General features: G+C 47.5%; 1 protein-coding gene across 3 annotated transcripts in view; it reads left to right on the top strand.

Annotated features, from left to right (window-relative positions):
- The window catches only part of LOC137347218 (prolyl endopeptidase-like), a 37,827-nt gene that overhangs the window by 5,704 nt on the left and 5,798 nt on the right, over positions 1 to 26,325 (top strand). For all 3 annotated transcript variants that reach the window (XM_068011456.1, XM_068011457.1, XM_068011458.1), the window contains exons 6-13: positions 564 to 685; positions 3,479 to 3,584; positions 9,887 to 10,078; positions 10,172 to 10,369; positions 13,111 to 13,214; positions 14,568 to 14,704; positions 16,922 to 17,016; positions 25,236 to 25,367. In XM_068011456.1, coding sequence (XP_067867557.1) covers positions 564 to 685; positions 3,479 to 3,584; positions 9,887 to 10,078; positions 10,172 to 10,369; positions 13,111 to 13,214; positions 14,568 to 14,704; positions 16,922 to 17,016; positions 25,236 to 25,367 — 1,086 coding nt within the window. The remainder of the gene's footprint in view (positions 1 to 563; positions 686 to 3,478; positions 3,585 to 9,886; positions 10,079 to 10,171; positions 10,370 to 13,110; positions 13,215 to 14,567; positions 14,705 to 16,921; positions 17,017 to 25,235; positions 25,368 to 26,325) is intronic.

Here is a 26,325-nt window from a genome sequence, read left to right as displayed (position 1 = left end):
CTGCCCCCTCAGGTGGATGTAATAGATTCCGTGGCACTATTTTGAAGAAGAGCAGGGGAGTTCTCCCCAGTGTCCTGGCCAATATTTATCCCTCAATCAACATCTCACAAAAAAAATCAGATTATCTGGTCATTATCACATTGCTGTTTGTGGGAGCTTGCTGTGCGCATAATGGCTGCCATGTTTCCTACATTACAACGGTGACTACACTTCAAAAAAGTCTGTAAAGCACTTTGGAACACCCTGAAGTCATGAAAGGTGCCATATATTAATGCAAGCTCTTTTTAAAAAAAATCTTTGTTGTCTGTAATTATATTAATTGTTCATAACATGATTCCAGCATCATTTGTGCTCCCCCTCTGTTCTATCCTTTCAAACTTTATACATCTTGCAGCCCAATTGTTTTTGCTTTCACTCTGATTCATTTTTTCTTCCCATTAGCTATCACTTCTCTTTTCTAAAGAGATCCATCTGAATTTTTCTTTGACATACCTCAGTCTCTGTCATGCACAGTGTTTTAGTTATGTTTGATGCGTGACTTACGGACGACTCATCTTTTCCAGGCACTGAAACCACGTCCAACCTCCACCAGAAACTTTACTACCATGTGGTCGGCACTGACCAGTCAGCGGATATCCTGTGCGCAGAGTTCCCGGATAATCCCAAATGGACAGCTGGAGCCAAGGTAATTCATTAATGTCCGTAATGTGTCAGCTTGGCTCAGTAGGTACACTCTCTCACCTCTGAGACAGACGGCCATGATCTCAAGCCCCACTCTAGAAACTCTGGTCCATAATCCAGGCTGATGCTTCCAGTGAAGTACTGAGGGAGTGCTGCACTGTTGGACGTGCCATCTTTCAATTGTGCCATTGAACCGAGGCCCAGTCTGTTCACTCTGGTAGACATAGAAGATCCATGACATTATTTTGAAGGAAGAGACAAGCTTTTTCTGGTGACCAGTCAATATTCCCTTAACCATTGGATTAGCTGGTCATTTGTATCCTTTACTCCATGGGGCCATTTCAATTTAACAATAATTTCATGAGTAATTCATTAATAGTGAACTGCTTTGTTGTGGCAAAATGGTGTGTTCTGGCAATATATGAAGGCAAGTTGTTTTTACTTTATATTGTCACTGCTAAGGGCCATAAACAGGGATATGCACCAACATGTTGCACTGTGGACATTTGACAAAATTATTGACTCAGCCGTGGGCATGGGGGCAATTAATCTGTATATAAAGTGCTGAACTAACCTAATGTCATCAAAACACAATCTGATTTAAAACACATTTCTCCCTATAAATAAAGTAGCCAAGCATACGAACGTCAGTGGAGAGCAGCACAACTGTATTAGCTAGCTAGCAAGCAAAACAGTATTCAATGCCAATGCAAATTACTTTTGTTGACAGAATAGAGCTTCAGTTCATCAGTGTTCCCTGAAATCTAAGTTATCACATTTCAGCACTCAGCTGTAGAGTCCTTGGTTTACTGTTAATAATCATTTTTACAATCAATGCTAATCTTTTAAGTTTTGTAAAACTTTTATAGGCCATGTTTTAAACTTGGTGTGATGATAACTTTCGGAACCTGACAGAAACCAGTAATAACAACTTTTGTAGTTTTGTCTTTAAAACTCCTAACTTATCATAAAACTCAAATCAGTTTCCATCCTAGTCGATAGGAATGTGCACCCACCAGGAGCTGAGGAATCCCTCAAATTTTGGGGTGGTGGGAGAAATAAGGAAAAGGTGAAAAAAAAGTCTTTGAATCAGCCTAATTAAGCTGCAGATGCACTAGATTGGGATTTAATTTTCAACTTCATAACTTTAATTGCATTATTAGAACATCAAACCGTGGCCTGTTTTACTGACTTATACAGATGGGTAGAAGATTTTTTAAAAGCTACTTCTCTCTGAAATTCTCTTCCTGTCTGAAGTCACTAATTCTCTTTAGTAGAGTACAGTTCCATGGGAAACGGTTACTCTTCAGCATGTGGTTCAAGAATACAGCATTCATGCATGAGCCTTGACAGGGTACGCAGCCAAGGACACATCACCACTGAACAGAGCCTGCCCTGGCCCAACAACTACATGTGCATACTTCAAGCAGAGGTCATTACACATTTACCAGGAATACTTGCCAATTTTCCTTCCTTCACCCAAGGGCTTTAGCGCAACTACTCAAATGAAATGAGCTAATCATGGGGTTAATTTGGCACCTACCTGGTCAGTATGGCTAAGACAGTAGCTTTTCTGAGCGAGGTTACTTTTATAGCCTGGATGAATATCTTGTGAGTTGTGCTGAAGACAAAAACTTCCCCCATCCTAAATAAGAAAACAGAAGTTTTAATTCCCAGAGTTCACCTGTCTCCATTGGAGAGCTTTGTTTTGAGTTTTGGATTTTTTTTTGGAGCTTCATTTTGAACACTGCCCCTGCTCCCTGCCTCTCCCGTCTGTTCGCTGGCTGTGGGAGCGGCGAGCAGTCGGGAGCGGGAGAGGACAGCGGGATTGAGTAGCAAATAGACGGGCGCAGGAGGGAATGGGGAAGAGAAGTGGCAATTGAACCTGTGATCGGGGGAGGGAGTGGGTACTGTTGGAGGGATGGAGGCGGCAATCGCAGCCATTGAGGGGTGAGGGGGTTTGGGTTCAATTTGTTCTTTTTGTGTCAAATTGAGCAGTGCCATCTTTATTACTGGCAGCTGCCTGAGTCATCAGACTGCGACGTTTCATTCGATGAGGTTGTATTTGCGCATGTGCCAGTAATGCGCCAACTAGTTGCGTTGTCAGTAAACACAGCCTTTAAAATTACCAGTCATGGACCTCAAAGTTTTTACCATGGACACTGGTGTCCATGTGTGGACACATTGCTGACCCCCGCCCATAAATATAAGATAGTCAGTAATAAATCCAATGGGGAATTCAGGAGCGACATCTTTACCCAGAGAATGGTTAAAATGAGGAACTCACTGCTACATAAAATGGTTGAGGTGAATACTTTAGATGCACATAAGGGGAAACTAGATGTGTACATGAGAGAGAAAGGATAAGCTGAGGTGAAGAGGGATGAGAGGAGGCTCGTGTGGTATATAAACACCAGCATTGACCAGTTGGGCCGAATGGCCTGTTTCTGTGCTGTATGTAATTAATTTACCTAATTTTTGTGGGATCTTGCTGTGAGCAAATTGGCTGCTACTTTTACTTACAAAACAGTAACTACACTTCTAAAATAATTCACTGATTATGGACTGCCTGCTTTGAGCACAAACACTCCTCCGCACTCCAAGGGAACCGCCAGGAAATCCCTGGACAATTATAAAGAGGGTAATAATTCAGTATTATAGGACACCATCCATTTTCCCTCTCTGTTGTGGCCGGTACACCAGAAACATTCAGTCTGCCCCAATGGATGCTGCTGAAGGTTGATTATTTCCAGTTGGAATGGTCGAGCAGCTTTTAATTCTCTTTGTATTTGTTTAGGTTTCTGACGATGGTCGCTATGTAGGATTATATATTCGAGAAGGTTGTCAACCCAAGAACCGTGTCTGGTACTGTGATCTGCACCAGCTACCAAATGGCATAACCGGTAGGTACCTGCTTCTACCAGCCACTGGCCAAGCTGCAAGAACTAGTTACAGTGCCATCTCAGAGATGGAAAATCAGCTGGTGCAGTGAAACCCTTTCTATGCTCACACCTACTTCTGCACTCACAGTAACAGATGTTCAGGGATGTACTCAAAGTCAAAGATGAGGGAAGACCATTGACCCCACCCCTCTAGGACCATATCCACCCAGCCAGCATTTAACAGCATATGTCATAGGAACAGGTGGAGGCCATTCAGCCCCTCGGCCACTACTTGCACTCTAGTGATACTGTGCTCCATCCCCTCCAAGACCAATATATCCTTCCTGAGGTTCAATGCCCAAAACTGAACACTACACCAACTGGGGACTCTCCAAGGCTCTGTACAACTGAAGGATCACTTCCTCACTTCCAATCCCTATGACATAAAGGCCTACATCCCATTAGCCTACTTTTTTTCTCGTGATTTGTATACATGAACACCTAAATCCATTTCCTTCCCCAAAGCTCCTAATCCCTCACCATTAAGAATTTTTTTCAATTTGTTTTCTCCTATCCAAAGTGAACGACCTCACCCTTCCCCTCACTGAACGTCATCTGCCACAGTTTGATCCACTCACTGAGTCTGTATATGTCCCTCGGTAACTTCCTGCTTCATCCAAACAATCATTCTATTACTTTCACCTTTAGATTATTCTCAATGCTGATCTTTTGAGTAAAAAAAAAAATTCTTCTGAAAATTGCCTTTACGTTTACTTCTCCATAATCTAAATTTATCTCTTATTCTGCAGGCCTGACTGACCTCAAAGTAATTTTCTGGTTTCTCACTATTTTTTCTATTTGACAGTTTGGAGTAGATCAAGGGAAATTATTTCCTCTGGTGGGAGGAGTCCAGAACAAGGGGGCAGAACCTTAAAATTAGAGCTCGGCCATTCAGGGGTGATGTCATGAAGCAGTTCTTCACACAGTGGGTAGTGGAAATCTGTAACTCTATCCAGAAACCAGTTGAGGCGTTCCAAATTTCAAACTGAGATTGATAGATTTTCATTATGCAAGAGTAGTTGAGCGTTATGGAACCAAGGTGGTTGATGGAGTTAAGACATAGATCAGCTATGATTTAATTGAATGGCAGAACAGGTTTGAGGAGCTAAATGGCCTTCTCCTATTCCGATGTTCTGTCTCTCTGCACTGCTGGACTGGGATTCACGCCTCTAGACTAGGGTGAGCGGGGACCAGAATATGGGTCACAACTCTGCTTCCCCGTGTTTCTGCCCAATGTCACCTGTGTCTGATCTCCCATGGCCAGGGGCCAGCAGAACCCCAAAAATGAGTGCACTTCCCATCATTTGCACCATAGCAACACCACCTGGGATGCCCTTCGGCCTGATGTTGCCACCCCAAGTCAGGCCTCTGAAATGTGGCACAGCCAAACTCCGCCTCACTCTGAGAGAAGCTGAGAAACTGTCTAAAATATGTCCTAATGCCCAGAAGACGAGTTGTTCGACTGCAGGGAGTCAAGGAATTTATGGCAACGGGAACATATGCCGGGATTGTCTCCACCTTGGAGAGGGGCTGGGAGACGAGAAGGGACGGGTGGTAAAATGTCAGCAAAATGCATCGGGAGGGAAGCCTGATGTGTTTACGTCGTGAGCAGCCATTACTAGAGGCAGCCAGGCTGGCGGGAGGAGGTAGTGCTGGAACGCAGCAGGAAGTTATTTAAGCCTGTTAAACAGGCAATTAACTGCGATTTTACCAGGTTTTTTTCCATTTTATGAGGGGCGCACAGAATTAATGGAGCTTCAGAGCCTCGCCAGCTGTAACGAGATGGAAGCTCAGTGTTGGCTGCAGTCAGCAGCCATTATTGCGAGAGGTAGCTTGGCTTGGCAGAGCATGTGATGCTAAGTAGACAGCGGCAGTAAAAATCGGGAGCAAAGACAAACTTGGCTAGCACAGTGGAGGCGAAAGGGAGAGAGCAGTAGCCAGCGGGAATGGGCAGCAACACCCAGAGTGGCACCAGGATCATGAGGCTAGAAAGGGGCACGGAGGCGGAGGGCGCAGAAGGGCAGGTAACCAGCCTCTTGCACGCAGACGAGACTACCCACCAGAGAAGAGCTACCATCAGAGGCTCAGCTTCCTGCAAATGTGGGAGCAGCAGAGTTGCTGAAGACTACTCCTCTCCAGTGAGGCGGTCACAGTGCTGTATGCCATGATGGAAGAGAAGCTGAGACCTATGGGAAGGAGTGGGCACCCAATGCCCATGGCGTTGAATGTTGAATTTCTATGTCTCAGGATAATTCCAGGAATCCTTTGGAGATATCTGTGCGATCTCCCAGTCTACATTAAAATGGTCACCAATGCCATGTTCAAGAGGGCCAGCCAATACGTGCACTTTTGCACCGATTTGGATCATTAGGCTGAGAGGGCTTAAAAAAAAAAGGCTTCGGAGCCATCGCTGGATTCTCCCAGGTACAGGGTGTCATCGACTGCATGCACGTGGCCATCAAGGGTCCCACAGACAAGGCAGCAGTGTTCATCAACAGGAAGGATTTCCACTCACTCAATGTGCACCTGGCCTGCGATCACTGCATTTGGATCCTTTGGGTCTGTGCAAGATTCCCAGGAAACTGCCATAAGGTCTACAAACTAAGGCAGTCCTAGGTGCCCGACATTTTTAGAACCACCACCCACCCCCGCCCCCCCCCCACCCCCCGTGTGCCTTCAAGGATGGATACTGGTTTCCGATTAAAGAGATGCCTACTTATCTGTGTGAGGACCCAAGCACAGATGCAAAGGAGAGATACAACCACTGCCACAGGACAACACTTGTGACCATTCAGCAGGCTGTAGGCCTTCTTAAGATATGGTTCAATGCCTGGATAGATCTGGTCCTTCACTGTCACTGGATCAAAATCCTGGAACTCCTTTCCTAACAGCACTGTGGGTGTACTTACACCCCAAGGACTGCAGCGGTTCAAGAAGGCAGATCACCACCACCTTCTCAAGGGCAATTAGGGATGGGCAATAAATTCTGGCATAGCCAGCAACGCCCACATCCCCCGAATGAATAAAAAAAAGGTGCGGGAGCCGCCTCTATCTCCGTGGCTTGTGAGGCACTGGTATGCCCGTCAGAGGGAACAAGGACCCAGTGTCCATGCCAGGAGCGCCCTGAGAGGAGCCCCCAGATGTTGCAGACAGCTGTTCCTCTACCCTTTCAGGGCACACTTGGCCCTCCCCACTCACCTGATGAGTCTGATGACATGGCAGTGACTCCAGGCATCTCGTCCCACTCTCGCCCACCCTTAGAGCTCATGGAGGTGGCAATGGCATGCTGGTTTGCACACATCTCCAGCATCACCTGCGTGGTTTGCTGGATGTGGCTCTCCATGAGGGTCACCAGTCTCAATTGAGGAAGCCATGCGTTCCCATGCCAAAGTCATGGCTGTGCTCATGGCCTGGATGGACTCCTCCATCATCCGTGCATGGGTGCGCTTCTGGAAGCTCTGCCAGATGTTCATGCACCCTCATGCTGCAGCTGCAGCATCTGCCGCTTTGTTGATGATTCCAGAGGCATGTCATCAGCCTGAAGCTCAGCATCACCATGGCCTCCCACAGTCCTCTGAGTGTGAGCGGCCTCAACTGTCACTGCCTCCATCAGCTGCTCAGGCTCGTCTGTGCTGTGCTCACCAGATTATGACCCCATTGCTACTCATGCGCGACTACCCACTGATGTGAGAGAGTATCTGCACTGTTGGAGGGTGCGGGGGAACGATGTGACGGTGCACGCTCCGAGGTCTCCTCCTCCTCAGAGGTGGGTGTGGTGCTATCACACAGATTCGGCAGCTGGCTGCTCTTGTCCGTGACCTGCTAGTGGGGATAGAGAAGATTGATGAGAGGGCTCTGCACTTTCCAACTGACTACTCATCATCTGGAGCTCTATGTGAGCAGTGGTGCACACGAGCACGATGCTTTGTGCTCGCCAGAGAGCCTCTTGGGCCTGACCATTAGGCCACTCACTGTCTCAGGGCTCCACACCCATCTCACCATCCGCGATTGCCTTGGCTGTCTCCATTCCTCCTAGCTCCAATGCCTCTTCCTCCATAGATGTGAGGATGGCTGTGTAGGGCATGCCGCCTCAGATTCTTGATCTTTCCCTCACATTGTGAGTCTCTTCTCCTGCAAGCTCATAAAATCCCAGTTACTCACCTATCAAAGACAAGCACAAGGCCTATGTTAGTGGCAGCCTAACAATCCGTCATGGTGCCTCGGGTATGCCTCTTGCAAGCGGCCAATCAACACTGGCTGTGCAGGAGTCACCTCTGCCTGACCGGTGTCCTGCACAGAGAGACTAACATGCGTCTGACAGCCAATGCTGATCCTGTGTATCTCCACTAACTGGGTGGGTTAACCCCATTTCCAGTCTCATCTTCATCTTCAGTCACATTTAAGGCTGCAGGTTTAATATGCACTGCACTCACCTTGCCAGAATGCACCAGGTCATTGGCCCTCTTTCGGCACTGCAGCCAGGTACAGGGACAACCCCACTGCTGCTGACCTCCTCTGCTATCCCCATCCAGCCTGCTTGGTTTGGTGAGCTGGTCTCCTCCTGCCGTCTCAAGAGGGCAGGACTTTCCTCTGTACCCTTACAGCCTGGAGGAGCACCTCTAGGGAGACATCAGTGAAACATGGAGCAATCCTTGATCTACCTTTCGGCCTTGTCATGAATATGTGCTGCTGTCAGGACTCCCTGGCTGTTCCCGTTGAGGTTGCTGCACGTACAAGTACAGCTGGCTGCATTTTAATAGATGGCACGAGCGTTGCTTGAGCCAGAACTTCTCCCCGCCAGCAACACCTAAGTAACTGGCTCCCCCGCCTGACGGCCGTTCATTTTCTGGCCCTGAAAATATCGCATTCGGAACTCCCACCCCCCCCCCCACCCCCCCACTCCCCAGCCGCACTCCCACCCCACCCCCCACTCCCCAGCCGCACTCCCACCCCACTCCCCACCCCCCAGCCGCACTCCCACCCCAGCCCCCACTCCCCAGCCGCACTCCCACCCCAGCCCCCACTCCCCAGCCGCACTCCCACCCCACCCCCCACTCCCCGCCCCACCCCCCCACTCCCCAGCCGCACTCCCACCCACCCGCCACTCCCACCCCAGCCCCCACTCCCCAGCCGCACTCCCTCCCCACTCCCCACCCCCCAGCCGCACTCCCACCCGCCCCCCACTCCCACCCCAGCCCCCACTCCCCAGCCGCACCCCCACCCCAGCCCCCACTCCGCAGCCACACTCCCACCCCACCCCCCACTCCCCAGCTGCACCCCCACCCCAGCCCCCACTCCCCAGCCACACTCCCACCCCACCCACTTTCAGTCCTGACGTCGGGATCTGGTTGTTGCCGGTAAAATCACGGTCATAGAAACAAGAATAGGCCTTTCAGCTCCTCGAGCCTGTTCTGCAATTCAGTGAAATCATGGCTGAACTGTACCTTAACTGCATTTGCTTTGTAAAATTTGTGTCAGTGCTGCAGTTTGAATCACTTCATTTACAGTTTGAGTGCTCATTTCCCAATCTCCGTTCCTTTTCCCATTAAGTCCAGTTTATCCATCACCCCAGAGCTTGCTGACCTACTTTGGATCCTCAATTTTAAAATTCTCAACCTAGTGTTCAACTCCCTCCTTGGCCTCAGTCCTCCTTATCTATGTAACTCCTCCAGCCCTATAACCCTGACAGATCTCTGTGCTCCCTGAATTCTGGCATCTTGTACACCCCAATTTTCATCGCTCCACCATTGACAGCCATCCTTCAACTGCCCAGGCTCTGAGTTCTGGAATTCCCTCCCAAAAGCTCTCCACCTCTCCACCCACTTCTCCACCTCCCCCTCCACCTCCCTCTCTACCTCCCTCTCCACCTCCCTCTCCACCTCCATCTCCATCTCTCCACCTCTCTCTCCACCTCCATCTCCACTTCTCCACCTCCCCCTCCACCTCTCTCTCTACCTCCCTCTCCACCTCCATCTCCACCTCTCCACCTCCCTCTCCACCTCCATCTCCATCTCTCCACTCTCCACCTCCCTCGCCTCCTTTAAGATGCTCCTTAACATCCATGTCTTTAACCAAGGTTTTGGTCACATGTTCCAATATCTCCTTTTTTGGCTCGGTGTCAAATTCTGTTTGATAACACTCCTGTGAAGTGCCTTGGGATGTTATAATACGTTACAGGTGCTATTTAACTGCTGGTGCTATTGTTGCTTGTAATTTGGTCATTCTCAAGCCTCAAATAACTCCTGACATAATTTTTTTTACAGGCCTCTTGCCCTGGGTTAAACTGATTGACAACTTTGACGCAGAGTACACCTACATCACCAATGAAGGACCTGTGTTCTCGTTCAGAACTAACCTCGATGCCCCTCGCTACCGAGTCCTCAACATTAACCTGGAGCAGTCAGCTCCTTCGCAATGGAAGCAGCTCATTCCCCAGCACCAGAAGGATGTCTTGGGTAAGACATGACCTTTGTCTTTTTGGGGCAGCGTAGAAACCTGACAGTTTGTAAGAGGAATGTCTTATCAAACCTCACTCCTCTGCGTTTCAGATTGGGCAACCTGCGTCAATTACAAATACCTGGTCGTGAATTACTTAAAGGATGTGAAGGACATCCTCCAGCTGTACGATCTCGCCACTGGAACCTTCCTCAAAGACCTCCCATTAGATGTTGGCAGCATCGGCGGATACAGCGGGCGGAAGAAGAACACGGAAATCTTCTACCAGTTCACCTCCTATTTGACACCAGGTATTAGAGTCCATGGGCTTCCCTAGAGAGGCAGTGGGAGGGAGGGGGGGTGCGAGGTGGGCACGAAAGTACCGGTGCCAGCCAGTGTGTCAGTTTCGAGATGCTGTTTCCAGCACCGGCAATGTTCACCAGGTGGGACAGCGATCTCACTTGCCTCCACATTAAGGCCAATGAAAGTACTTAAAAAGCTTGTTACGAGTTTGTTAGAATTGGAGGGTGGAATTTTGAGGGGGTCGCATGGGTTAGACACGCTGTCTGTTGCAGATCAGCTGAAGGGAGGTGGGTACAGAATGGGGAGCCAGTCATGGCTGGCCCAGGGAATCACCCTGGCCCCTTAAAAGGGACAGTGGGGTAATGGGGGACTTGGCATTTGGGAAGGAGGTACCTTTGGCGCTGCGCAGGTGGCGGGGAGAATGGGCACCCAGCACTCAGGCATTTAACGGGGTCATCGCTCCTGGCATCATGGGGGCAGAAGAGCAAGGAAGGGGCAAGGCTGCCAAGGGCAATTGTGCAGCCACCTGTCCAAAATGAAGGCTGTAGCTGGCAATGGGGGCACAACCATCAGATTTTGGGCCCAGTGGTGATGAGGGGCAACACCCTCCTCAGAAATGGTGGATCCCCTGAGCAGCAGGAGGGCACAGGAGGGGAAAAAGAGTCAGGAAGGACACGGTGGCCATAGCAGCAGCACAGGATGTACCACTGAAGACAGAGCTACCTGGAGGTGACTCAGACCCAGTGTCGCAGGAGACTGCAACTCTCCAGGCAGATGGTCACAAACATCTGTGACCTCGTTGCCGAAGACCTTGCACCTCATAACACTGGTCACCATGCCCTGCCAGTGGCCATCGAAGTCACTGTGGCCTTAAACTTCTTTGTTTCTGGCTCCTTCCAAGGATCAACTGTGGACCTTGGTGGCATCTTGCAAAGGTCAGCAGACACTGCACCTCGCAGGTCACTGATGCCCTCTTTCCCAGAACTGAATAGTACGTTAATTTCATTAACAGATGCAGCCTCGCAGGGTCAGAGGGCAGTGCGTTTCTCCACCATTGCTGGATCCCCCCAGGTGCAGGGCATCATCGATTGTATCCGTGTGGGCATCAAGGCACCAGATTAGATTCATTCATCCAATGCATCCACTATCTCTGCAGCCACTTCCTTTAAGACCCTCTGATGCAGGCCATCAGGTCCGGGGGCTTGTTGGCCTTTAGTCCCATTAGTATTCCCATTACTTTTTCCTCTAGTGACAGTGATTGTTTTAAGTTCCTCCCTCCCTTTTTCCTCCTGATTTTCTACTATTCTTGGGATGCTTTTTGTGTCTTGTACTGTGAAGACAGATACAAAATACTTGTTCAAAGCCTCGGCTATTTCATCGTTTCCCATTATTAATTCCCCAGTCTCACCCTCTAATGCTCACTTTAGCTACTCTTTTCCTTTTGATATATTGTAGAAGCTTCAACTATCTGTTTTTTATATTTCTTGCTAGTTTTCTCTCATACTCCAATTTCTCCCTCTTATTTTTTTAGTCATCCTTTGCTGGTTTCTAAACTTTTCCCAGTCATCTGGCCTACCTCTACTCTTTGCAGCATTGTGGAAGGCTTCGGCACAATGGGCAGATTTATCCCTCCGGACAGCCAGCAGCCTTCATGGGGAGTCTAAATCAAACCTACACTTCATCTGGCCCACCTACATGCCCGTCTCCACTGCTCTAATCAAACAGGCAACCTGTCTCCATATCAATTAACGTCTCACCCACGTGAAATTCATGTCTTTAATCAGTTTCCCACCAGAGACCTCACTGGCTTCAGGTCGACAACCCAGCCGCCTGCAGCTTAAAATTGCAGTTCATGGGATTGGGTCAAGTCAGTCTCCCGCTTCATTTTAACTTCCCCCATTTAAAATCCCCCCTCCCCAATCCGTTTCACAATTTTAGGCATGTGGGGCTGGATTTTGAAGCCTCCCTCCCAAGCAGAAATAGGACAGTCATGCCCCGAAAATCATCAGGAAAGCCGAACCTCCCGTCCTGTCTTGCCATCACAGTGGCCACGACAATCCTTCCTCGAGCCTACCTCTGGGAGGTCAGAGCAACAACCCCTCTGAGTCAGGCAGTTAAAGCACGGGGTCCTGTAATGTGCATTGTGCATGGATTGCTATTTTAACAGAGTAAGAAAAAAAGACTCGCGTGTCTGTCGCACGTTACATGACCTCAGGATGTCCCAAAGCGCTTTATTGCCCTTAAAATCCTTTTGAGGTTTAGTCACTGTTGTAATGTAGGAAATGCAGCAGCTCATTTGTGCACAGCAAGATCCCACAAACAGCAATGCAGTAATTGACCAGAAAATCTGTTTCAATGATGTTGGTTGAGAGATAAATATTGGCCAGAACACTGGGAGAAATCCCTGCTCTTCTTCAAATAATACCATGGAATCTTTTACTTCCACCTGAGAGGGCAAACAGGGCCTCAGTTCAGGACCTCATCTGAAAGGTGGTACCTCCAACAATGCAGTGCTTCTTCTGGACTACACTAGAAGTGTCAGCCCAGACACAATCTTCTGACTAGTCAAAGATGATCCCACAGGTAAGTCTGTGTTTTTATTTTTGTGGGTTTGGGAGAAGCAGGAATGCCAGCAATGCCCACATCCTGAGAATGAATAACAACAAAACAAAAGAGTAATCAGTGACAGAGCATATCGTGAAGCGAGGACCATGAAAATCGTTCAAATTGATTTTGCCTTCTCTACCAGGAATCATCTACCACTGTGACCTGACTAAAGAGATTCTGGAACCCAAGGTTTTCAGGGAGGTGGAGATCAAAGGATTCAACTTCTCTGAATATCAGACGGTTCAGGTGAGGCACTAATGTAATGGGATCAAGACACAGGTTGCCGGTGACTGATATGAGGGGGAAATGCTGTATGTTCAAAGCAGGTCCATCAATCATGGGTCTGACACAGTCTGATGAAGGATCGCAGATGAAAATGCCGTCCTCTTTCAGATGTGCACTGACCTGCTGAGAAGTTGCAATGGTTTTATTTGCAAATATTGATAGGATCGATAAGTTTGAATTGAATTAATTCTTCTAAGTCTTGTGGGTGTCCAGTTTGCATCAATGACCTTGGGGTCTTTGGCCTCTCGGGAGTCCTTCACATCACAAAGACAAGCTCAGAGGGTAGAAAGGCCTTGCATTTATATAGCACCTTTCACAACCTCAGGATGTCCCAAAGTGCTTTACAATCAATTAAGTTCTTTTTTGAAGTGTAGTCACTGTTGTAATGTAGGAAATGCAGCATCCAATTTGCACACAGCAAATTCCCACGAACAGCAATGTGATAATGACCAGATTATCTGTTTCAGTGATGTTGGTTGAGAGATAAATATTGGCCAGGACACTGGGGAGAAATCCCCTTCAGACATTGGTGTGTGATCTGTTCTTTGAATATATATAAAAACAGATTGGAGCCAGTGAAAATGGTGGGGTCGGGGCAGACTCAGAATTCTAGCACTCTCTCACTGGACACCAATGTTAAATCCAGATAGCCAGGAGGATTCAGAAGCACCTGAGGAACTGAAAATTTGCTCCAATTCAGAGAAACGGTTCCAGCTCAAGTGGCTTAATCATTAGATTGATAGTCTACCGAGCTGTACGACCAGAATGGCCCAGGTTTTATGCATGATCTTTGCTGGGCTAGCTGATTTCAGCCCTGGAAATAATTGGGTTCTACAGCTGGTTTCAGTGCCCCTAGGTCCGGACGGAATGGAATCGACCGGAGTTCCTGTGTCTGTTCTTTGTCCATTGACCTCCTCGGCATAGGGAAAAATGAGCTGGATGAAACCAGGATCAAGCTCAGCTCTGATTCCCCCAACAGTTGAAGAGCCTGTCAGCACCCATTTGGGGGAATTTTGGCAAGAATGTAAAGCGGGCGATTTCAGATAGACCGCTCGTCATATACTTTCAGCAATTTCCTTTTCATTCTTGTGGATTTTCACCTGAAGGATGGCCAAAGTCTGGGAGAGACTCTACCACCTGCTGAACTATAGCCTGGCAAAGAGTTGGAACCTTAAGGAGAAGAAGGGCAATACAGGGAAGGGTTAAAGTTACTGGCAATGAGTTACGCATAGCTGTTGACCTATGTAGGTGGTTAATGATTGGTTTGTTATATTTTGCTGCTATTACCACTGATGTTACATTTTTGTCTTGAAGGTTTTTTACCCAAGTAAAGACGGGACTAAGATCCCAATGTTTATTGTCCACAAGAAAGGTATCAAACGAGATGGTTCCCACCCAGTATTCTTGCATGGCTATGGAGGATTCAACAACTCGCTAACTCCGTATTATAAGTAAGTTACAGGCAGTACTGAACTGTTTGCAACTAAGCTGAGCATAGAGACAGCATATGGACTCCCTTTTCAACGTGGGGCCATCTGTGCAGCAGGTACTTCAGTGTGCTGTCCCTTTAAGAGACAGTGAGAAATAATTTGAATCCACAATAAACTGTTATATTGTTATTGGGTGCCTGAGATAAAGTAGTGATATTGGTTTTGACATTAAAGTAAATAAGAAATAGATTTTCTGTTCTGGCTTTGGAGTGGGCACAGTGCAGATTTGCCAGAATGACACCAGGGTTTTAAAGGGTTAAATTATGAGGGCACGATGCATAAACCTAGCTTGCATTGCCTGGAGTTTAGAGCTTTGAGGGGTGATCTAATCGAGGTACTAAAATGATTAAAGGATTCAATAGGGTAGATAGACAGTAACCAATCCCTTTTATGGGAGAATTCAGAACAAGTGAGCATAACCTTAAAATTAGATCTAGGCCATTCAGGAATGAAATCAGGAAGCATTTGTTCACATTAAGGTTAGTAGAAATCTGGGATTCTCTCCTCCAAAAGGCTGTCACTGCTGGGGGCCATTTGGAACTTTCAAGATTGAAATTGATAGATATTGTTGGGTAAGAGTATCAAGGGATCTGGAGCAAATGGGGAAATGGAGTTCAGATACAGATCAGCTACAATCTATTCTAATTGAATAGTGGGACAGAATTGAGGGGCTGAGTGACCTCCTGCTGTCCAATGATCCTGTGCCTGGGTGTATTGGGCCGATGGTTCACAGGCAAGAGGGAAATCAGGTGGGGGGACGCTCTGACATGGATAAGGAAGTCTGCTCAATTTATTTCAAAGGGTAGAAAATCAAGCATGCTCCCACACAACAACAACTTTGATTTATATAGCACCTTTAACATAGTAGAATATCCGATTGAATACACCATCCCAGCACATTCTTCCTCACGGAGGTGGTTGGGGGGTGAGGAGGGGCATCCATGGCTTGCGAACCGAAACAAGGATTCTTCCCCCTCCGGACCGAGGGCCACTGAGACCAGCTGTGGAGCCCCATTAGTGCACTATTTAAAGAAGAGCAGGGACGTTCTCCCCAGTGTCCTGGACAATATTTATCCCTCAAGCAACATCTCCACAAACTGATTATCTGGTCATTTATCTCATTGCTGTTTGGGGGAGCTTGTAGTGCGCTAATTGGTTGCCATGTTTCCTACATTACAGGCTGGATTTTCCCGAGGAAGGTCAAGTCCCACTGCTGGGGCTGAAAGCGGGAGCTGAGCCCACACATGCGGGCGGCGGACCCCGGGGTGCCATTTTGCCACAGGTGGCCAATTAACAAGCGGCCGGCGTCCAATTGAGAACAGTGCCCCCACCCCCTGCCAGAGCAGCCGACCAAATCAGAGGGCCGGCAGCTCAGCAGCCTTGGTTTCTTTGAGGAAGCTGGGCCAGACAGGCAGGCCCTGGCGATCAGTGGGGTGGGGAGGAGTGCAGGTAATATTTCCGGCAGCGCCGCTGTGGGCGTGGGGTAGACCATTGCCAGGGGGCCCCTTGGTGGACCATGGAGTGCCCGTCGAGGAGGACCCCCTCAGGAACCCACTGGGAGTCTGCCAGGGTTTACCAGGCAGTCTCTCCAGGTGGTAGCAGCCCCTCCTGACACTGGTGAAATGTCGGCGGGGGCAGGAGGTGGCCCTTAATTGGACAATTAATTATCTTAATTGGTCACCTGGTGGGACCCTGGGGTGCCATTTTGCCACCGTGGCCCTGAGGTTCCCACCCCTGGCAATATGCCATGGCAGTGGGAAGACATCGGGCTCCGCTTCCATCGCCTTCCCCCACTATATTGCCAGCCCATCTCCAAAGGGCTGGGAAAAATCAGCCCTACATCTGTGATTGCATTTCAGTAACACTGCATTTGGCTGTGAAATGCTTTGGAGTTTCCTGAGGTCTGAAAGGTGAGACAGAAATGCAAGGTTTTTTTTTAATCACCCATTAATGGACCAGTACTTGAATTGAAAACAGTAGAAAATTATTTCAGGCATCAGTTGTGGTTATTGTAAGCACAACACATTCAAATTCCGACTAAGGTACTTATCTATGAAAGTCTGGGCTTGTGCCCAATCACCGGAGGCAGTTCAAACCACTGTTATCGATTGTAGAATTATTCTGGTGGGTTTAATTAACCCTTTCCTACCTTCTTACCACCACCTGCTCTCTTTCCAGCGTTGCATACCTGATTTTTGTCAGGCACCTGGGTGGGATCCTTGCTGTAGCCAATATACGAGGAGGAGGAGAGTACGGAGAAACCTGGCATCAAGGTAAGAGATTCCCGAGAATCTGTCCTTCATCTTAGATTCACTTCACGTAATTCTGTATCTTGCAACTTGGTACGGTAGTATCGTGGTTATGTTACTGCACAGAGACCTGGACAGATAATTCAGAGAACTCGAGTTCAGATCCAACTGTGACAGTTAGAGAATTTGAATTCAGTTAAAAAAAAATTTGGTATCAGTAAAAGTGACCATGAAGCTGCCAGATTGATGTAAAAACTCAGCTGGTTCACTTCTTCTTAGCAGTCCCTCAGGATCGAGGGTGACTTGCTTCCACTCCATCTGAGATGGCTGATAAGATGCCATATGAGGGACAGGTAGTGCTTGAAGGGTCAGGTAGATGAGTAGTTTGGAGGTTTGTGCACTCCCTCCGACGCCTCGACTTCGCCTCCTCGTGTTTCAGATGAAGTCCCTCGAGGTGCACGATGCCTTCCTGAATGAGCTTTCTCCACCTAGGATGGTCACGAGCCAGGGGCTCTCATGAGTCATCAGGACTGCTTTGGGGATATCTCTAAAGTGTTTCCGCTGTCCTCCTGGGAGTCTGGTGTCAGGCATGCGAACATGTCCCGACCAGCAGAGCTGGTTTTGAGTGATTAGCGCCCCAATGCTGGGTAGGTTGGCTTGGGAGATAAACGCCTGCTACCCGACCCGAACCCAACAGGACCCAACGACATATGTTGGGTTCGGGTCAGGTCGCACTTCCGGCATTCGGGCTCGGGTCGGGTCGGGCAGGATCAGACACGCTCTGTCACAACCTCAGTTAAGTGACTTTAATGTTAATTTACTTTATGGACTTTAAAGGTGGTTTTGCTACAGTTATTTTAAGCTTGTGCGGGTAAGGAACAAAGTGAAAAAGGTAAGTTAACTGATGGTTGGGTCGGGTCGGGTGCGGGAAAAAATGGATTAACTCGGGCAAGGTTCTGTCGGGCTCGGGTCGGGTCTCTATTGCAGACCCGAGCAGGCCTTTATTGGGAGAGGATGCTGCTGTAGGACCACCTTACCAGCCAATGAATTTGTAGGGTTTTGCAGAGGCAGCTCTGGTGGTACTTCTCCAGTGCTTTGAGATGCCTGGGGTAGATTGTCCAAGTCTCTGAAGCATATGGCAGCACAGGAATCACTAGTTTACTAATGTTCTTTGAGGAAGGAAACCTACTGTCCTTAGCTGGTCTGGGCCTATATGTGACTCCTGTTTTGCAGCAATGTGGTTGTATCTTAACTGCCCTCTGAAATGGCCTAAAAAGGCACTTCTTAGTAGCAAACCACTACAAACAATGGTTCAAGAAGTAGGCCCACCACCATCACCATCTGAAGGCAACAAGAGAAGGGCAATAAATGCTGGCCTTGCCAGCGACATCACATTCTAAGAAAAGACCTAAAACTGGGGAATATCAGGAGAATATCCATTCCTTTTAAGAGTTTTCAGTGTAAGAACAATGTGACCATTCCTGATTGGTTCCATAAGATCGCTACCTTGTTCACTGCATTTGGTTTCTTGTCAACATGTATGTCAATGAGAACATCAGCTGCAACATGACATAAACACTTTGCCAAATTTGCCTGGTCATCTCAAAAAGCTTTGCAAAATTTCTTCAGACATTTTTCTGTGGCTTTGATTTGTTGCAAAGTGTTTGTTATGTTTTCCTGATCCAAACCTTATCTTAAATGGGTCCCGGTACATAGGAAATTCCAGTTAGCCAAAATCTTTCATATGGATATATTACTTGTGTCAATAATTGAAAATCTGTCTTTTATGGCAATCAAATTCTGTCTCTTAATTTCCATCTTTAAAAATGTAAACCACAGGCATTTTCAGCCTCTTTACTGTTCCTCAGTTATAAAGGAATGAATGTTGAGATTGTAATGTGAACTGATCTTCACACCTCTCACTCAATCTTAGGAACTTCTGGAGAGGTGAGTCAGGAATCAAATAGCCTGTTCCAGACCTTGGTCAAGAACTCATCATGTGGGTCTGTCACAGGCGAACACCCGCCAACTTGCCTCACTTGGAGCTCTTCCGTTCTTTTTGTTTATTTGTTCTTGGGATGTGAGCATCACTGACAAGGCAGACATCTATTTCTCCTCCCTGGGTGCCCGGAGAAGGTGGTGATGGGCCTTCTCCTTGAACCACTGCAGAATTTGTGATAATATGGCTCCCATAATGCCATTAGGTAGGGAATTCCAGGATTTTAACCCAGCTATGATGAAGGAACGGCCATGTATGGCCATGTTGGGGTGATGTGTAATTTGGAGGAGATGGTGTTCTCACAACATTGCTGTTTCCACCCACCCTACCACATAGCCCACCAGTATGACATCCCATGTATCCATCCATCCATGATGTTCTGCTCTTGGGGCTGGTCCCAACTCAAAAAACAAAGAACAAAGAAAATTACAGCACAGGAACAGGCCCTTCGGCCCTCCAAGCCTGCGCCGATCCAGATCCTCTATCTAAACATGTCGCCTATTTTCTAAGGGTCTGTATCTCTTTTCTTCATGCCCATTCATGTATCTGTCTAGATACATCTTAAAAGACGCCATCGTGCCCGCATCTACCACCTCCGCTGGCAACGCGTTCCAGGCACCCACCACCCTCTGCGTAAAGAACTTTCCACGCATATCCCCCCTAAACTTTTCCCCTTTCACTTTGAACTCGTGTCCTCTAGTAATTGAATCCCCCACTCTGGGGAAAAAGCCTCTTGCTATCCACCCTGTCTATACCTCTCATGATTTTGTACACCTCAATCAGGTCCCCCCTCAACCTCCGTCTTTCTAACGAAAATAATCCTAATCTACTCAACCTCTCTTCATAGCTAGCGCCCTCCATACCAGGCAACATCCTGGTGAACCTCCTCTGCACCCTCTCCAAAGCATCCACATCCTTTTGGTAATGTGGCGACCAGAACTGCACGCAGTATTCCAAATGTGGCCGAACCAAAGCCCTATACAACTGTAACATGACCTGCCAACTCTTGTACTCAATACCCCGTCCGATGAAGGAAAGCATGCCGTATGCCTTCTTGACCACTCTATTGACCTGCGTTGCCACCTTCAGGGAACAGTGGACCTGGACATCAATTTTCCCCAGGACTTTTCCATTTACTGTATAGTTCACTCTTGAATTGGATCTTCCAAAATGCATCACCTCGCATTTGCCCTGATTGAACTCCATCTGCCATTTCTCTGCCCAACTCTCCAATCTATCTATATTCTGCTGTATTCTCTGACAGTCCCCTTCACTATCTGCTACTCCACCAATCTTAGTGTCATCTGCAAACTTGCTAATCAGACCACCTATACTTTCCTCCAAATCATTTATGTATATCACAAACAACAGTGGTCCCAGCACGGACCCCTGTGGAACACCACTGGTCACACGTCTCCATTTTGAGAAACTCCCTTCTACTGCTACTCTCTGTCTCCTGTTGCCCAGCCAGTTCTTTATCCATCTAGCTAGTACACCTTGGACCCCATGCGCCTTCACTTTCTCCATCAGCCTGCCATGGGGAACCTTATCAAACGCCTTACTGAAGTCCATGTATATGACATCGACAGCACTTCCCTCATCAATCAACTTTGTCACTTCCTCAAAGAATTCTATTAAGTTGGTAAGACATGACCTTCCCTGCACAAAACCATGTTGCCTATCACTGATAAGCCCATTTTCTTCCAAATGGGAATAGATCCTATCCCTCAGTATCTTCTCCAGCAGCTTCCCTACCACTGACATCAGGCTCACCGGTCTATAATTACCTGGATTATCCCTGCTACCCTTCTTAAACAAGGGGACAACATTAGCAATTCTCCAGTTCTCTGGGACCTCACCCGTGTTTAAGGATGCTGCAAAGATATCTGTTAAGGCCCCAGCTATTTCCTTTCTCGCTTCCCACAGTAACCTGGGATAGATCCCATCCGGACCTGGGGACTTGTCCACCTTAATGCCTTTTAGAATACCCAACACTTCCTCCCTCCTTATGCCGACTTGACCTAGAGTAATCAAACATCTGTTTCTAACCTCAACATCCGTCATGTCCCTCTCCTCGGTGAATACCGATGCAAAGTACTCGTTTAGAATCTCACCCATTTTCTCTGAGTCCAAGCATAACATTCCTCCTTTGTCCTTTAGTGGGCCAATCCTTTCTCTAGTTACCCTCTTTCTCCTCATATATGAATAAAAGGCTTTGGGATTTTCTTTAACCCTGTTTGCTATAGATATTTCATGACCCCTTTTAGCCCTCTTAATTCCTCGTTTCAGATTGGTCCTACATTCCCGATATTCTTTCAAAGCTTCGTCTTTCATCAGCCGCCTAGACCTTATGTATGCTTCCTTTTTCCTCTTAGCTAGTCTCACAATTTCACCTGTCATCCATGGTTCCCTAATCTTGCCATTTCTATCCCTCATTTTCACAGGAACATGTCTCTCCTGCACGCTAATCAACCTCTCTTTAAAAGCCTCCCACATATCACATGTGGATTTACCTTCAAACAGCTGCTCCCAATCTACATTCCCCAGCTCCTGCCGAATTTTGGTATAGTTGGCCTTCCCCCAATTTAGCACTCTTCCTTTAGGACCACTCTCGTCTTTGTCCATGAGTATTTTAAAGCTTACGGAATTGTGATCACTATTCCCAAAGTAGTCCCCTATTGAAACTTCAAACACCTGGCCGGGCTCATTCCCCAACACCAGGTCCAGTATGGCCCCTTCCCGAGTTGGACTATTTACATACTGCTCTAGAAAACCCTCCTGGATGCTCCTTACAAATTCTGCTCCATCTAGACCTCTAACACTAAGTGAATCCCAGTCAATGTTGGGAAAATTAAAATCTCCTATCACCACCACCCTGTTGCTCCTACATCTTTCCATAATCTGTTTACATATTTGTACCTCTATCTCACGCTCGCTGTTGGGAGGCCTGTAGTACAGCCCCAACATTGTTACCGCACCCTTCCTATTTCTGAGTTCTGTCCATATTGCCTCACTGCTCGAGTCCTCCATAGTGCCCTCCTTCAGCACAGCTGTGATATCCTCTTTGACCAAGAATGCAACTCCTCCACCCCTTTTACCTCCCTCTCTATCCCGCCTGAAGCATCGATATCCTGGGATATTTAGTTGCCAATCATGCCCTTCCCTCAACCAAGTCTCAGTAATAGCAATAACATCATACTCCCAGGTACTAATCCAAGCCCTAAGTTCATCTGCCTTACCTACTACACTTCTTGCATTAAAACAAATGCACCTCAGACCACCAGTCCCTTTACATTCATCATCTGCTCCCTGCCTGCTCTTCCCCTTAGTCACACTGACTTCATTATCTAGTTCCTTACAGGTTTTTGTTACTACCTCCTTACTGTCAACTGACCTCCTCAATTGGTTCCCATCCCCCTGCCACATTAGTTTAAACCCTCCCCAACAGCGTTAGCAAAAGCACCCCCAAGGACATTGGTTCCAGTCCGGCCCAGGTGTAGACCGTCCAATTTGTAATAGTCCCACCTCCCCCAGAACCGGTTCCAATGTCCCAAAAATCTGAACCCCTCCTTCCTGCACCATCTCTCAAGCCACGCATTCATCCTGACTATTCTTTCATTTTTACTCTGACTATCACGTGGCACTGGTAGCAATCCTGAGATTACTACCTCTGAGGTCCTACTTTTTAATAAAAGCAAAATACTGCGGATGCTGGAAATCTGAAACAAAAACAAGAAATGCTGGATTCACTCAGCAGGTCTGGCAGCATCTGTGGAAAGAGAAGCAGAGTTAACGTTTCGGGTCAGTGACCCTTCTTCGGAACTGCAGCACTGACCCGAAACGTTAACTCTGCTTCTCTTTCCACAGATGCTGCCAGACCTGCTGAGTGAATCCAGCATTTCTTGTTTTTGTTCCTACTTTTTAACTTGGCTCCTAACTCCCTAAACTCTGCTAGTAGGACCTCATCCCGTTTTTTACCTATATCATTGGTGCCTATGTGCACAACGACAACTGGCTGTTCACCCTCCCCCTTTAGAATGTTCTGCAGCCGATCTGAGACATCCCTGACCCGTGCACCTGGGAGGCAACATACCATTTGGGAGCCTCGTTTTCGATCTACTCCCCTTACAATCGAATCCCCGATTACTATAGCCCTTCCACTCTTTTTCCCGCCCTTCTGAACAGCAGAGCCAGCCACGGTGCCATGAACCTGGCTACTGCTGCCTTCCCCTGGTGAGCCATCTCCCTCAACAGTATCCAAAATGGTATACTTGTTTTGGATGGAGATGACCGCAGGGGACTCCTGCGCTGCCTTCCTGCTCTTTCTCTGCCTTTTGGTCACCCATTCCCTTTCTCCCTCAGCAATCCTAATCTTCGGTGTGACCAATTCACTAAACGTGCTATCCACGACCTCCTCAGCATCGCGCATGCTCCAAAGTGAGTCCATCCGCAGCTCGAGAGCCGTCATGCGGTCTAACAAGAGCTGCAGTTGGACACACTTCCTGCACGTGAAGGAGTCAGGGACATCAGCTGTGTCCCTGAGCTCCCACATTGAGCAAGAGGAGCATAACACGGGTCTGAGATCTGCTGCCATTTTTAATCTTAAACTTAACTTAGTTAAATGAAAAAGGAACGAAAAGTTTTTACCAATCACGATAAAACCAGAGAAATTGAATAAGCCTTACCTTATATACACCCCACCGAGTCCTTTTTTTTGGTTCGAGGAGGAGGGCAGGTGGGAGACACTACAAGTGTGGTGTCTCGGGTTCAGAAACCGCCCAAATATATAGTGTTTTACTTACCCAGCAGCCCCCTGGCCTCCGCCGAAAACAAAAGGAAATTAAGTTTACTTTCAAACTGACCTTCCCAGCTGCTCACTCGCCCGCACTCTCTGCTCCCGAAAAAGCTGCTGCAATGAAAGGAAAGTTATTTTAAACCGCCCAAATATATAGTGTTTTACTTACCCAGCAGCCCCCTGGCCTCCGCCGAAAACAAAAGGAAATTAAGTTTACTTTCAAACTGACCTTCCCAGCTGCTCACTCGCCCGCACTCTCTGCTCCCGAAAAAGCTGCTGCAATGAAAGGAAAGTTATTTTAAACCGCCCAAATATATAGTGTTTTACTTACCCAGCAGCCCCCTGGCCTCCACCGAAAACAAAAGGAAATTAAGTTTACTTTCAAACTGACCTTCCCAGCTGCTCACTCGCCCGCACTCTCTGCTCCCGAAAAAGCTGCTGCAATGAAAGGAAAGTTATTTTAAACCGCCCAAATATATAGTGTTTTACTTACCCAGCAGCCCCCTGGCCTCCGCCGAAAACAAAAGGAAATTAAGTTTACTTTCAAACTGACCTTCCCAGCTGCTCACTCGCCCGCAGTCTCTGCTCCCGAAAAAGCTGCTGCAATGAAAGGAAAGTTATTTTAAACCGCCCAAATATATAGTGTTTTACTTACCCAGCAGCCCTCTGGCCTCCGCCGAAAACAAAAGGAAATTAAGTTTACTTTCAAACTGACCTTCCCAGCTGCTCACTCGCCCGCACTCTCTGCTCCCGAAAAAGCTGCTGCAATGAAAGGAAAGTTATTTTAAACCGCCCAAATATATAGTGTTTTACTTACCCAGCAGCCCCCTGGCCTCCGCCGAAAACAAAAGGAAATTAAGTTTACTTTCAAACTGACCTTCCCAGCTGCTCACTCGCCCGCACTCTCTGCTCCCGAAAAAGCTGCTGCAATGAAAGGCAAGTCTCACACATGAGATTCCTGATCCACTTATTAAGGAAAAATAGCTCAGCTGGTCTCCCATAGTCTTCCTCATGATTTTTTATCTTTGGAGTACCTGCCCTCAGGGTGGGTTGCATTCAAGGATACAGAGTCCCCCTACACTTTCCGATGGGAGTAAGAATACGCTCACACTATTGGGATACAAGTCTCTCTGGTGGACGTCAGTCCAGAATTCAGAGCTGGTGCTACAGTCTCCACTCGCTGAGGCTTCCTGGAGTGAGACTTGAAGCCAACCCTTTAGACTCAAGAGGCAGGAATACTTCCCCTCAGCCAGTGGTCACTCTGGCCGGATACAGGTCCCCCGCAAGATGTCAACCCAGAATTTAGAGATCAAATTCTAGTCTCCACAAGTTGTGACTGGCCGGACTGAGGGCCCGAACCCCTTACCATGTAACTTAGAAGTGGAACCAATATCACTGAGTCTTGCTGCCATCCCACATAAAACCTGTTTTGTTTTTCATTCTTTGCAGCTGGGATTCTGGGTAAGAAGCAGACCTGTTTCGATGATTACCAGTGTGCAGCTCAGTACCTGATCCAGGAGGGATTCACTTGCAAAGAGAAACTCACCATCAATGGAGGCTCCAACGGGGGCCTGCTCGTTGGTAGGGAGTCCCAGTCAGATATTGATTAAGTAAAACGAGTGTGTGAGTCGCAATAATATTTAATATGCAGTATCACTGGTATCTTGCACAAAGAAAGTCTTGAGCTTCATTGGAACAACAAAGGAGGCCAAGTGGAAATGGGCTAGAAGCTCGGGGTTAAGCTTGTGCACTGAACGAAGGTGTTCTGCTGCAGATCAATCACCCAATCTGTGTTTGGTCTCCCCAGCATAGAGGGGACCAGAGCAGCTCGGGTCATTCTCCTTAGAGCAGAGAAGGTTAAGAAGAGATTTGATGTCGGTGTTCAAAATCATGAAGGGTTTGATAGAGTAAATAAGGAGAAACTGTTTCCATTGGAAGAAGGGTCAGTAATCAGAGGACACAATTTAAGGTGATTGTCAAAAGAACTAGAGGTGACATGAGGAAACTTTTTTTTAGCAACATAGGAACAGGACTAGGCCATTCAGCCCATCGAGCCTGCTCCGCCATTCAAATACGATCATGGCTGATCATCTACTTTTTACAGAGTTGTTGTGATTTGGAATGCACAGTCTGAAAAGGTGGTGGAAGCAGGTTCAATAATAATTTTCAAAAGGGAATTGGATAGATACTTGAAGGGAAAAAATGTTCAGGGTGATTGGGAAAGAGCAGGGGAGTAGGTCTAATTGGATAGCTCTTTCAAAGAGGCAGCACAGGCAGAACAGGCTAAATGGTCTCCTTCTGCGCTGTATTAGTCTATGAATCTATAAGTAATTAATCAGCTGTAAAATGCTTAGGGGCATCGTGAGGTCATGAAAATCACTATAAAAATGCAAGTCTTTCTTGCTTTGAGCTCTGCTATGCCATAGACATCTTGTGCAGTTGTGGCTTGATCTATTTGACAAAAGGGGGTTTAATATATTAATATCTGTGAATGCAAGTTCATTGGTGTCAAGTAGTGTCCTTGATAGCTGACTGAATG

This window comes from Heterodontus francisci, chromosome 31, assembly GCF_036365525.1.
Source record: "Heterodontus francisci isolate sHetFra1 chromosome 31, sHetFra1.hap1, whole genome shotgun sequence".
In the NCBI taxonomy this organism is placed as follows: Eukaryota; Metazoa; Chordata; class Chondrichthyes; order Heterodontiformes; family Heterodontidae; genus Heterodontus; species Heterodontus francisci.
This window is presented reverse-complemented; position numbering and strand designations above follow the sequence as displayed.